Genomic DNA, 12,976 nt, shown 5'->3' on the forward strand with positions numbered 1-12,976 from the left:
CAAACCACCTGAAATGGAGTCATTGATGTGGCTGAGTTTAGTTAAAATGGTTGGTCCACAAATTGAGTGCAAACTCTGCAAACAGCAGTTTCCATAGAACTGTCAGCCAACTAGAATTGACGTATTCTAATGTTTGATCTAATTATGGTTTCTTAATGATAGACACATCATAGATAGACACCAATTCCAGCAATCTGCCAGTACCAGCAGCGTGGCCGTTTCTCCTTCATACATGTTTGGACAACAATCATTCTAAATACTTCTTTTTGAGCGCAACTTTGCAACTAGTGAAGTTGTTCAATGTGCCACATCAAGCAATGGGTTCTGACTCAAAGCCAAAAGACGGACCTTCAAATGAAGTGCAGATAAATACTCTACCTTTGTAGACAGCTTTCTTACTAGCAATCAAACAAGTGAAACTGTTTGTGCATAAACTCACTAACATTAGTGTAGCCACTAACCTCTGGTCTAACAGGATCTTCAATGCCAACCACACAGACGCAGGTTAGTCCACTGAGGATATCATTTTCATTGTCCCAGTCAGGCTCCCCATCAGAAGCAGGAAAATCTCTGTATCCAAGGCAGATTGTTCTCAAGCCCTCTGAGGCCATGGGCTCGATCACTTTCTTAACCAAGTCATCTCTGTCCCGTGGGCGGAACACCTTTGGCTCACCATTAGCTGTCAAGATTTTATAGCACCTGAAATGTGTAAAGACGACACATTAAATCATAAATGTAAAGGAAAAGAAAGAAAAAGAACGTGTAGGAGGGCGAAACATCCAAAGATGAAAGCCATTAATGGCTTGGAGTTAAGAAACATGGATAAAGACAGAGATAGGTACAGACGCATAAATGTAAAAAATGTCATTTAGACTTGATAAAAGGGTAAGAGAAGAGGAGAAGACAAAGCATTTGAATGGTGAGCTGCAGCAGTAAGAAGTCACACTAAGCCCTCTGTGGGTTAAAAAGAAGCCTGCTTGGTTAAGAGGCTTACAGAGCTGTTACCGGCTCATTTTCTCAGTGCCTGTTTTTAAGTCACAACGTAAGGGGCTTGGGTGGGATGCACTTGAACTTCTTAGCTGCTTAAGCCATTACACATATCATTTACAGCAAAGTCTGGCCAGCCGAATGAGTACAAAAAGAGCTATGGAACAACCTTTCATTTAGCTGATCGGACATCCATGATTTCATGCTTCTTCAGTAAAGAAATCATAGAGGAATTATTATCTAAGAGGATAATATTAAACCATACAATCCCCCAGCCAAAAAAACGACAACAAAACAAATCATACAAAAGCAGAACATGTGAACGAACATGAAAAGTGAAAATGTCTCTTACTTTTTTAGGAGAATTTCTGAGGCTCCTTTGCTGAACATACGGTAGCTGCCGTCAGCCATCTTTAACACAGTGCTCATAGACTTGCGAACTGAGTTGAAGGTGTAGACCTTGTAGAGTTTCTCTTCAGGAATCTCGTTGCGGATAGCCTGGTAGTCGCGTTTTAACTCAGTAGAAAAGCCGAGCAAGGCACATTCGGTCTTGTTACCCACCTGTCGTGGCAGACCCCCTTCTTTCTCTGGAGGCTAAAAGAAAAAAAAAAGAAAAAAGAAAAATGTGAAGACAAAGTTAATGTGCTACACAGTCAATTTTAGAGGTACACTGCTTTTTACAAGCATACCATGATTTTAGTAGTGTAGGCGCAGTTGACTGCAATGCCCAGAATCAGGATGTCTAAAGTGGAGGAGGGGATGTTCTCTGGTTCAGGGACCTTCTTGTAGTGCTTTTCAGCGATGTAGGCCTGCACCACAGTCATGCGGTTCATGGTGAGTGTACCAGTCTTGTCAGAACAGATGGCAGTAGCATTTCCCATAGTCTCACAGGCATCCAAGTGACGCACCAGATTGTTATCCTTCATCATTTTCTGTAGGAAGATAAAAAAAATAAAGTCTGACAACAATGAAAGCTATATTTTCTATAATGAAAACATTTTATTTTTGTTTCATGAAATAAATGTGGTGAGATTTTACAACTGAATGACTAACTCCTTGATTAACTAAAGCCCTATGTTGGCTAAATAATTCCCTAAAGCCAAGTAATGATCCCCTTTCCTCAAGTTGTTAACCGGATTTTAGCAGCTTGATCTTCTAGTTTTAATAGGCTAAAGTGTAAGGTGGTTAGTTCGTGCACAGGTCACTTGGCTAGGAGTCTCACCTTAACAGAATACGCTAAGGAGATTGTTACAGCAAGTGGCAGGCCTTCGGGAACAGCGACCACAAGAACAGTGACACCAATGATGAAGAACTTCACAAAAAATTGAATGTAAACAGGTGTGCACTGCTTAACCCAAGATAGATTCTGGATCCAGAAGGTATCCACTACAAACAGCACCACCAGGATGATAACAGTGATGGCTGACATAACCAGACCTAGATGCAAAACATGAGAGAAAAGAAAGATGTTAAGTTATATTCCTATCAGGACACATTTAGCGGTATATTGCTTATAGTGGGTGTAATTGTGATTATACAATATAAACAGTTGGAGACGTACAACCCAAAAAAAGTTGGAGTGAACACAAGGGCATGAGAGTACAAGCACATAAAATGTTTTACAATCTACAGCACTCAGCTGTGCCAGAAACGAGTGATTTTGACTGACTCACCTGCTTTTCCAATCTGTACTGCTAGTTTGGTCAGTTTTCCCTGGAGAACAGACTTCTCTTTCTTTGGCAGGTTGGCTTTCTTCTTCTCCTCTGCATCTGCTCCTTCGTCACTGTTCAGAGGCTGCATTTCCATTGCAGCACCATCCTGGGCTTTAGCTGCAGCAGAGAAAACAAGACAAGGTTGTTAAAAAGGGCCTGGCTATTCCAAATCTGCACTGGCCATTACTGGTGCTGAGTGTTTTAAATAATTATATAAAGGAATACTGTGTTAAATTCATTTAAGAAAGACTCTAGGATTTATGGAAAAAGCAACGACTGAAATGAAAGTATGCTGATTTGTCAGTTATGATTTGTCAGTTATGAACACAGAGTATTCATTCACGATCAGGTGCCACGTCAAGCCTACATTTGAATATTTGCTTCCAATTTGCAAGACCAGAAATAAAAACTGCATTCTACAGCTGTGGGTGAATAAGGTTGATACAGGTCAAATAAACGTATTCATCTCTCTGGTAATATTAGAAAACTCGAGAACAGTTTTTATATTTCGTGTCTATAGCATATAATCTAGCTCAACAACAGGCCTGGACTAGATTTCCTCTGCCCCTCATAAAATATCTGTTTATCTGACTTTACAGGTAACAAGTCAGAGCAAGTTGATTGAAACGGGATCACAAAAATTGCTGTATGATGAGAATATTTAGAATATGTAGAGCACTGTATCACAAGTTAATTGATTAAATAAAATCACTCAAAATTATAGCATGCTTTGTTGCTTCCCTGTTATCCCAGGAACTGTGGAAATGTCACTGTAATTATGTTTGTGAGCTGACGGCACAGAAGTTAGTTGAAAGATTTTGAATTAATTACCATACTTCCGCCAAGAGGTTTAAAGAACAGGTTACCTAGCTAGTGACAGATCTATTTGAGGCATCTCCTACTCTTCCTCCTTCTGCAGGTAAATTCCCATAAACCCCTCTTCTCAATCTCCCTCAGGGCCACTTTCTGTTCCTGCAGAACTAATGGGAATACCATACCCACATCTAACTAGGTAACCTTGGACACACAAAGCCTCTAATGCCAAAAGGAGGAGAAGAGGCAGCTGGCAGGCCAGCAGGGGCTGGTCTCTGTCATGTCACGCACCATGATAAAATCATTAGCTTTCCTGGGCACTGACGCTATGGCAGTTCCTGCAGGACAACTGAAATATTCTCTTAACATTTTGAAGTCTTAAACAAAGTACACAATTCTTTTAAAGCATGGGGAGCCCTTGTCCAATTTGGGGATACTAAAGGCTCTATTTATGGTACAATGGTATGGACAATAGCACGGTATTGTGTGCGAATGCATGCAGCAGGAAGCAAGAGCACTGGGCTACTGCAGCTGCTGTGGACTGTGGCTTGCTCTGCACTTACATGGTCTGTGTAATCTCAGTCTAAAGGATTACTGCTGATTCCTGGCAGGCAGAGGGAATCTGTGCACAAGGGACCAGCGCCAGGGTTGTGGTCACAGACCCGAGCACTACTGATCATAGTGTCCCAGCAGAACAAGGCTGGCTCGCTGGCTGAGTTACCACTAAAGAGTCTCATTATCATTGTTATCGGTCTGAAATTGCACCAGTGCAAGTCTCAGAGTTTGACTCTGAATAGTTCAGTCTGGGACATCAATAGAAATCAAATTGAGGGGGGCCTGAGGGAGAGTCAGAGAGAGATGGGTGGGAAAGCAGATGTTCTGGCCCCAGAATTGTTGCATGGCTTTAATCTCCTCATCACTAATCGCTATAACTGGATTCAGTAGCACCTGCTGCTCGAAGCGCAATGTGCCAGGGAAGGACGAGAAAAGAAGAGAGAGAGACAGACAGGAGGACCAGACAGTACAATGGAGAGCCAAGAACAGCCCGTTCTAAGTATATGCTGACATAGGGTCATGCAAAAATATGTAATTCCTCATTACTTGCATGAAATTATGGTGGCCAATTATTAACAGACTGGGGCTATAACCTACCCTCAGGACTGTTAAATGGGGAGGGACCCACTGATGAAGCTAAAGGCTAATACCTAAATGTAGGCACTAAGCTGTAAGGCAATTACATGTGGTTAAGCATGTCAGTCTGTGTGTGGGCAAGTTACTCACCTTTCTTTCGATTTTCTACAGAACCATCCTGCTTCTTATCTGTAGAAGAATGCAGAGTTAGGAACATAATAGGCACAGTGAAAATCCAGACTTTTTTTTTTAAGGATTAAATAAACTAATTAATCGTATAAGAAAATACTGATAAATGTCTCTTTATACAGTAATTAGACCAATCATTCTTCAAATTATTGATTTAAATGAGGAGAACTCTACCATCATACATAAGATGAGCTACAAATAGCCGATTTGGTTGGCAGAAAATAAGTCGTCTACTGTGACCCTCTGACAACTTCTAAGAGTTGTTTTATATAAACAAAGGTCAAATCAGTGCTTTTTGCATTCATACAAACCCTGCTATAACTACATTTTTCTGCAGATTGTAAAACTAATGGTAAAGACAATGCTCTTTGTGTGTCTGTGTTTGTGCTGAGTTTATAAGGGCAACAAGTAGAGGAGCATACTGACTTTTTTTCTGTTTCTTCTTCTCTTCCTTCTCCTTTTTCTTTTCCTCTTCGTCGTCATCATCCTCTTCCCCGCCTCCGAGTAAAGTGAAGATAATTCCAGTTTGAGAGTTGACACCCACAGCAGTGACCAACATTTTCCCTGAGCCTTCCATTACATGGGTGCCTTTGAACAGAAGAAGGAAAACAAAGTGTCAGTAAAGGACATCAGGAAACAGTACCTAGGATAAATGCCCTGTTCTTTGTTTCCATAGGACTTCTTTCAGGTTTCTGTTTAGACACTGGTGGCAGCTTTGTCCCTGCCGATCCTTATTTGTTCCTTTGAATGTTTTATTTTGGTTCAGTGAAAATTTTATGCTAGATTCCTTTGTTGAGAAGGTGGTTTAGCCAGGCTTTCAAGCAGTATGATGATATACACACGAGAAACTAAATGCAGGTTTTCAATTGCAGGCAATAAATACAAATGAATAGTGCACTTGAAAGTACAGAAAGAATAAGTCACTACTGCAGATACACTCCAAACCTTTAATCAACAGCCTTTAATCAAAAGCCAATTGTTAGTCTGTGTGAAATAATGGAATTCTGAGAGGCTGTAACAGTGTTGCATCTCTGGCTCTCCATTCCTCTCAAGACACGATTTAAAAAAAAAAAAAACAACCCACAGAAACATCAAATATCAAAAAAACACGACAAGCTAAAGTCGGAGTAAAGGAGCGAGACCCGCGAGGCTCTGACAGCCGAGGAGTGGAAAGCATTTAAAGGTTCCTGTGTTAATTAGAAGATGCTTTTCTTTCATTCGTGAGAAGGGATACGGGCCGTGCTAAGGGAAATCAAAGAGCAGTAGCGAGGCAGCGCATAAAAACACAAACACACAAACACACATGACTCCTGTGCCTTGGAGGTGTGCCAGGAGAGAGCCAGATGAACTAAACAAAAGTGTTTCTCCCTACACACGTTTTTCGTGACAAAGCCATGAACTGTATTTAAAAGGGCGTTGGGGACATAGGATGGACAGAGAAAAAAAAATAAAAAATTGCTGGAAATGTTGAATGGCTGATAACTTCCGGCACTGAGATCAGGAACCAATTCAGTTTCAAACATGTTTTCAATAGAACACAAGTTTCATGCTGAGCTGAATACTAACAAATATCTGATGGTCAATTATTTTCAATTTCTGGATTATAACAGTTTATTTATGAAGCTCCAGATGATCACCTGTTCTTACTGATTTCAATAAAATTTTGGATCATTTATTCAGTGCAATGAGTATTCCAGAAAATTTCTTTTAAAAGCAGTTCAATATATTGGACAACATAATCTATAAAACCTCTGAAAATTCGGTCCTTCCCAATACGAACCAGTAAAAGGAGAAGGTTTTAGGTTCATGTTACCTGATAACAGCATTGGATCTTTTTCTAGTGTTTTCTTGACGTGGTCAGACTCCCCTGTGAGTGAGCTTTCATCGATCTTCAGATCATTGCCTTGGATGAAGACTCCGTCAGCAGGCAAGAGGTCACCTGAAACATTACAAAGCCAAACAAGCCTTTAATTTGGAGAAACAACATCTTAGTAACAGTTTAAATTGATGCCTTAATCACAGGCTCTCAAAGATTCTATGACTAAGCGAGTCATGTGAAACACTTTAGTGCTCGTCTCTTCAGAGGTTAGTGGTTATGTCAGTAATGTTCTTTTTACTGGTTTATGGATTTAAATCATTAGTGAGCTGGCTGTTGCGTTCCTCCCACGACCAGGAAAGTTAAACTTGAAGAGAAATCCTCATCTTAATCTGTGATGAACTAAAACTAAAACTTTGAACCAAGGATGACCTAAATGTGCAGTACTGTTTTCTTAATGGCCCATATAATAAACATCTTAATAAAACATAGGTTCCACAATATCTCGACATTCTTAATAGATTGACTTTTTTTAACCATCAAATAAAGGCTTATGTTTAACTGAGCTCTTACCATATTTTACTTGTGCAATGTCCCCAACCACAATCTCCGCCACAGGAATTTGAATAACTTGTCCTCCACGGACAACAGTAAATTTCTGTTCCTGCTCAATGCGGCTCTGGAGGCCTCTAAATTGCTTTTCTTTACTCCAGTCATTGAATGCTGTTACCAGCACCACACAGATAACTGACAGAAGAATGGCGGCACCCTCGATCCACCCCGCCTCTGCCTCATTTTCATCCCCACCACCACCAGCAGCTTTTCCACAGTCTGAAGGAGGATGGGGAAAAAAAAAAACATTAACATACAAAGCATAAACTTAACACATCATCTCATGGCTCTGAGAAAAATAAATGCCATCACATCATTACATGTCACTGCAAGTATCACTAAATAAATTTAACAAGAGACATAATTAAGACTTCAAACATAAGTAATATCTAGAAAAAGAAGATAAAACATAAATGTAATGAATGCTTTCTTACTTTCTCTCTCTGCATCTGGAGGTTTATAAAAAGAAAGGCCTAGTGAAACTATGGCTGCCACTTCAAGGATAATCAGCGTGACATCCTGTAGTGCCTCCCACACTAACTGTAAGAACGTTTTGGGCTTTTTGGGAGGTATAAGATTTTCCCCAAACACTGTTTTCCGCTTCTCAATATCTGCAGGCTGTCCGCTTAGACCTAGGTAGGCAAAGACAGATAAACAAAAGAAAAAACTGTTAATTCATAAAATATTAGTTTTAAACCCATCAGGGAATTTCACACAAAACAAGAAATATTTATTCACATCAGAAAAAAAGAAAAGAAAGAGAAGGCCTTAATTATGTGTCACAAAATTGGAGCACAGATGGGTGAGTTGCTGCAGTTCACAGGGGGGGAGCGTGTCTCACTGAAGTAAGAGTCAGTGAGCTGTGCTCTCATCAGCAGGCCTCCAAAAGCATAATTTCCAAAAGGATTCAGCATTTCTGACAGGACACTGTGGAGGACACAATGCCTGCAAACAATGACACACATTCTGTGGGTATGTCAAACATTTTCACCTCTTTCAGACATGCCAGGGAATGTGAAAACTATGGTCAAATCTAATCCCCCAAAACTGCTGTTTTCAACACAATGATCAACTGACTAGGGGTTGAATCAGCTATGGACTCACAGGTGCCTATACTCACACACTACTGTCACGTTATGGAGTCATCTCTCTGATACATTACACGTCTGGCTGCCCTGAGACCCAGTCATCCATGTGTACAGAGAAGGAGCTTTCTGCAGCAACCCATTCAAATGCCTCAACATTCAAGGCAGAGTCAAATATTCAAAAGGGCCTTCGCACATTTGATGATGCATGACAGTTTTTCAGTTCTATTCATGCTAGCTGTGTGTGGGTGGGGGTGCAGACTGGATGGAGAGAGAGAGTGTGTGTGTTTATGGGAAAGAGATGGAGCAGGACTGAGGGCTGGGGAGGAGTGACTGTGTGAAACTGCTACTGACAGGCAGATGGGGGTGGGCGGGGGTGGTCGGGGGTGAGGGTGTAAAGGACCGAGACTATTAAAGAGTGGAGATGCTGATGGCTAAACGGAAGCTGTCCTGGCAGTATCAGCGTATTAACAGGGAAAAGGATCAGCAGGGCCAGTGCATGGAGAGAAAGAGGAAACGACAGAAAAACAGACAAGCAGACCAGAGGCATAATAAAAACCATGACACCGCCTTGGAAACTGAGCACAGTGACAAGAGCACAGACAATAAGATACATTGTTCTTCTGATCTCATGCTGTAGACACAGACAGTTCAAACTGCTGATTCTGATGGGGTTTTCTTTTTTATTAATATTGGAGAGGTCAAAACTCCAGCAACACTTATTGTGTTTAGAACGTCATTGTCAGGCCAACACTTTTTTGTGTGTGAACACCGAGACTAACTACTGTTTCAACAATAATGTTCTATACACTCATGTGTTCCTGGAATTCTCCATTTAGATTTTACCCCCTCCCTATTTTGTTTTGCTTATCCAATTCGGGGGTGTAAGGCAGCTGGAGTGTAACCCAGCTCTCATAAGGTGAGGGGCAGAGTACACACTGGGCAAGTGGCAGTCTGTTGCAGGGCTAACACAGACAGAAAGACAACTTTTTACACTTACATTCACACCTACCAATTAACCTAACTCCATACATGTGTTTGGACCACGAAAGGAACCTGAATACCTGGAGAGCAGTGCAAACTCCAGGCCCTTGTTGGGCCCTGGGTGAAAGAACAGTCAATGGACGTGTCATTTGTGGTCATTTCATAACCAAATGTCTGTTAAATTAAGAATTTAATCTCTGTAGACTCTTCTCTGGAAGAGTTTGGAAATACTTTGGATTCATTGCAAGTGATGTTGTGAGTGTTTTACGCACATCCATCATGCAGGTACAAAGCCCTGACTGAAAGACCTTAAATTTTGCTTCTAGGAAATGTACTCTGATCAGGGAATAAAAATCTTATTTAAATGAAGACGTTTTAAATAACAGATATGTATCATGATATAAAAGTGATACATCGTGTTGATTTCATTTTCCATCAAGTTATGGTAGTCCCACCAATTCTAGATTTCACTAATAATCTAGAATAGATCTAATGCGAATAAAGTAGCATATAAAATATCAGAAAACGGAGTTAACATTAACACCAAATCCCAAAGTAAATGCTTTTTCCTGTTAAAATATAAACCTTGATATTTGTTTTGTGTGTGTCAGTTTGCTAACTGATGACATAATTGGGCTCTAAAAACATTAAAAAAAAAAAAATTAAAAAAAAAGGCTTGAATTAAATACATTTACAGTTGATTTGTGTTTTATCCTTGCCAATTCATTATAATCAGTGAATATAGTAGGATAATGGTTGGGCTAAACTTTACTCCTGAATAAATTACTTAAATAAATAACTACAATAAAAAATGATGACTTCAGTGAACTGCTTCATAAAATTCCAAATTGTTTCCATTGATTTCAGATGAGATGCGAGTTAATTAAAAGAGGGTCTTGCCGTTTTTTTCTCATTCCTACTCACCAAGCAGGTCAATAAAAACTTGTGTAAAGAAGAAAATAATCCTGTATTACTAGTTAAATGGTTAATTGACATTACAACCTAACACATACTTTTCTAAAAGAGGTGAGAAGAATGACTCACCACCAGCACAACACATTAAAAAAAAAAAAAAAATAGTGACTGGGTTTATCCAGCAAAGCTGACTGTTGCTGCTCCGTGGCTGTCTCTCACCATCTCCTTTAATTCTCTGTGCCTCTAATTAAAACACGCTGACAGCTAATACCCCACTCAACTTTACACCACATTTTCCCTTTGTATTATAGCAATAAATACAAGTGACAGAAGCCGATCAAGGTGTCATCTCTCCATTTGATTCACAAACAGAAAATAGGTTGGCCTTGGCCTCTTGCATCATTTTAGCCCCAGTGTGTCAAGCAGCTAATCATTAACCATTTAATTTGGATGCTTGTGCAAGCTGACCCATCTAAGTACTGTCATTTTCAGTCATCAGTAAGAGGTCAAGGTAAACCTTTACCCTGGGTCTGTCACAATTAAATGAGATGGGAACCACAACTAAGCATCATTGACTCAACAAACTGAGCCTGAGAAATAATTCCAAACTTGCGTTTTTATGCACACAATCAAGAAAAGAGGACTTGTGATTGTTTCCTGTACAACCTTTTGTAGATTAATTTGCTAAGGAGGTGAATCAAACCTGGTGAACTGTTTTACTGAGAGTAAAATGTATAAAAATATTCTTTATGTTGCTAAAAGATTAACCATCAACCTATTTACGTTAATATAATATGAAGCACATCTGAGTCCAATTAGGATAACTGGATTATGGGATTTCCATCACCTCTGCTTAAGTTAAGCCCCGTCCACATTTAACGTGCTTCATCATGATGATTAGTTGGTGGTTGACATTCCCGACTAGTTGAGCAGGTAACCACCTTGTCAAATTAATTAGCAGTTTTATGCATTCTCAAGGATGAGAAAAGTAATCGAGACCTTAAATGGTATTTTACCTGTTAATATAATATAATAATATTGTATGTATAATAGTTAATATAACCTACTATGGTAAGATCACTTTAGAGTTTAGTTGACGGTGACAGGTAGTTTGCAAATGAAACAAGAGAAGTAATCAAGATAGTTGAGATTACAATACTGATGATTAGTCATGTTAAACACCATACACTGATTGATTTTTTTTTTACTGTCTTTTTTTTTTTTTACCAATGATTCCTTCAAGTTTAAATAAAAACACAAAAATAAAAATAATTATAAATGATAAATAAAGAGTCAGGCCCTAAATAGGGGATGTTTTTTTTTTGTTTGTTTTTTTTTTAATGTCAAGCCTTTCTCACAAGAGAAGCCATTCATCCCTGCCGGCCTGCTTCCACTTTGGGATGTCTATGGGTGCAAGGGAGCCCCAGGCGGCAGCAAGTTTGTGTGCCTCAGGAGCCATAGGGAGAGCAACAAGCAGCCAGAGCTGACAGCCAGCTGTCGCACGCCGTGGAAAGATGAGCGGGTGAGAGAACCAGAGTGATCTGGACATAAAGGTCCTGCCTTTTTCTCCAAATTAGATTAATCTAAGGAAACCTTGTGAGTTTTACTTCCTGTAGATAGAGCTTGTTGACCGAAGGCCTACTTTTAGCCATAGGGCTTACGGGGGCAATAAAGAAAAGGAGTGCATTTCAGCTATACTATATGCTGACAGACTAAACCTCATCAATCTTCAAACTTTAATCTCAGTTTCTTGACTGCATGCCCCCTACCATTACACTGACGCAATCTAGCAACAGAAAGAGCTAAACATCTGTTAAACCACCATCTTTATGGCAGCTCTTACAACAGCAGGTGTCTCCAGGACCGCAGTTCTCTGTGACAGCAAGTAACACCAATTCCAGGTACAGTGTAAGTTTGCAGAGATAATCTTTTGTGTGAATCTAAAGTCCACTTCACACTCTTCAACAGACAAAAACCTATTTCCACTTCTTGTAATTTTACACGCCTCTTTCTCTTATAAAAAAAAAAACACTAAAATAAGGTTGTTTATAACAGCCCTCATAACTATCATTTTAACAATTTCTTCCAAAAGCCTTTTCAGAGAAAATCATGAGAGGATTTTAGGTGTTGCTGCATGTAAGAATTTATCTACTCTAAGACAGCGTTGATTAATAAACTGAGCATTGAGACTCAAGGGATATCATCATCCAATTTCTGCCCTAAAAAATAGAAATCTGTGGTACTACATGTTGATCAAAGTACCATCATCACATCACTCAGGAAATTTTGAGACTACAAATAACAAAAGGCACAGTGTCTAACTAGAAAATCAATATCTCCATAGTTTTACAGAATTGAGTTGAAATGAAACAGAACTCCTCTGCACACCTTTAGTAACTAAAGCAAACTAAAGCAAAACAGGAAAATAATTGTGCTCATGTATCAGTTTTCAAGCCAGAAATGACTACATGTGTATCAGCACACTTCCTAATTTCTCGCTGAACTGAACCAAACCAAGCCTGAGAGCTGTTATAACCACTCCCAGGCAAAACGCTTCAGCATATCACTTTGAATTTAGACACGAAGACAAGATATGCAGGCTTCCTGAATTACAAAGAGAAAGACTACGACTTAACAGTCCGAACCTTGACACTGAATAAGAGGGTTTCCTGTTCAAAATGACAGATACAAATAGGCTGTCAGATTTTATAAATTAGATTAACTGGATGCAT

The 12,976-nt window shown here is 39.6% G+C and overlaps 1 protein-coding gene across 4 annotated transcripts in view; it reads right to left on the reverse strand.

Annotated features, from left to right (window-relative positions):
- Positions 1-12,976, reverse strand: part of atp2b1a (ATPase plasma membrane Ca2+ transporting 1a) — a 39,936-nt gene that overhangs the window by 12,749 nt on the left and 14,211 nt on the right. For all 4 annotated transcript variants that reach the window (XM_040035359.1, XM_040035360.1, XM_040035362.1 and 1 more), the window contains 10 exons: positions 7,695-7,892; positions 7,222-7,479; positions 6,646-6,771; positions 5,259-5,420; positions 4,794-4,832; positions 2,661-2,816; positions 2,210-2,424; positions 1,677-1,919; positions 1,340-1,581; positions 462-699 (listed from right to left, as the gene is read on the reverse strand). In XM_040035359.1, the coding sequence (XP_039891293.1) occupies positions 462-699; positions 1,340-1,581; positions 1,677-1,919; positions 2,210-2,424; positions 2,661-2,816; positions 4,794-4,832; positions 5,259-5,420; positions 6,646-6,771; positions 7,222-7,479; positions 7,695-7,892 (1,877 nt within the window). The remainder of the gene's footprint in view (positions 1-461; positions 700-1,339; positions 1,582-1,676; positions 1,920-2,209; positions 2,425-2,660; positions 2,817-4,793; positions 4,833-5,258; positions 5,421-6,645; positions 6,772-7,221; positions 7,480-7,694; positions 7,893-12,976) is intronic.

This window comes from Simochromis diagramma, unplaced genomic scaffold (genome assembly GCF_900408965.1).
Source record: "Simochromis diagramma unplaced genomic scaffold, fSimDia1.1 OVJJ01000816.1, whole genome shotgun sequence".
Classification (NCBI taxonomy): domain Eukaryota; kingdom Metazoa; phylum Chordata; class Actinopteri; order Cichliformes; family Cichlidae; genus Simochromis; species Simochromis diagramma.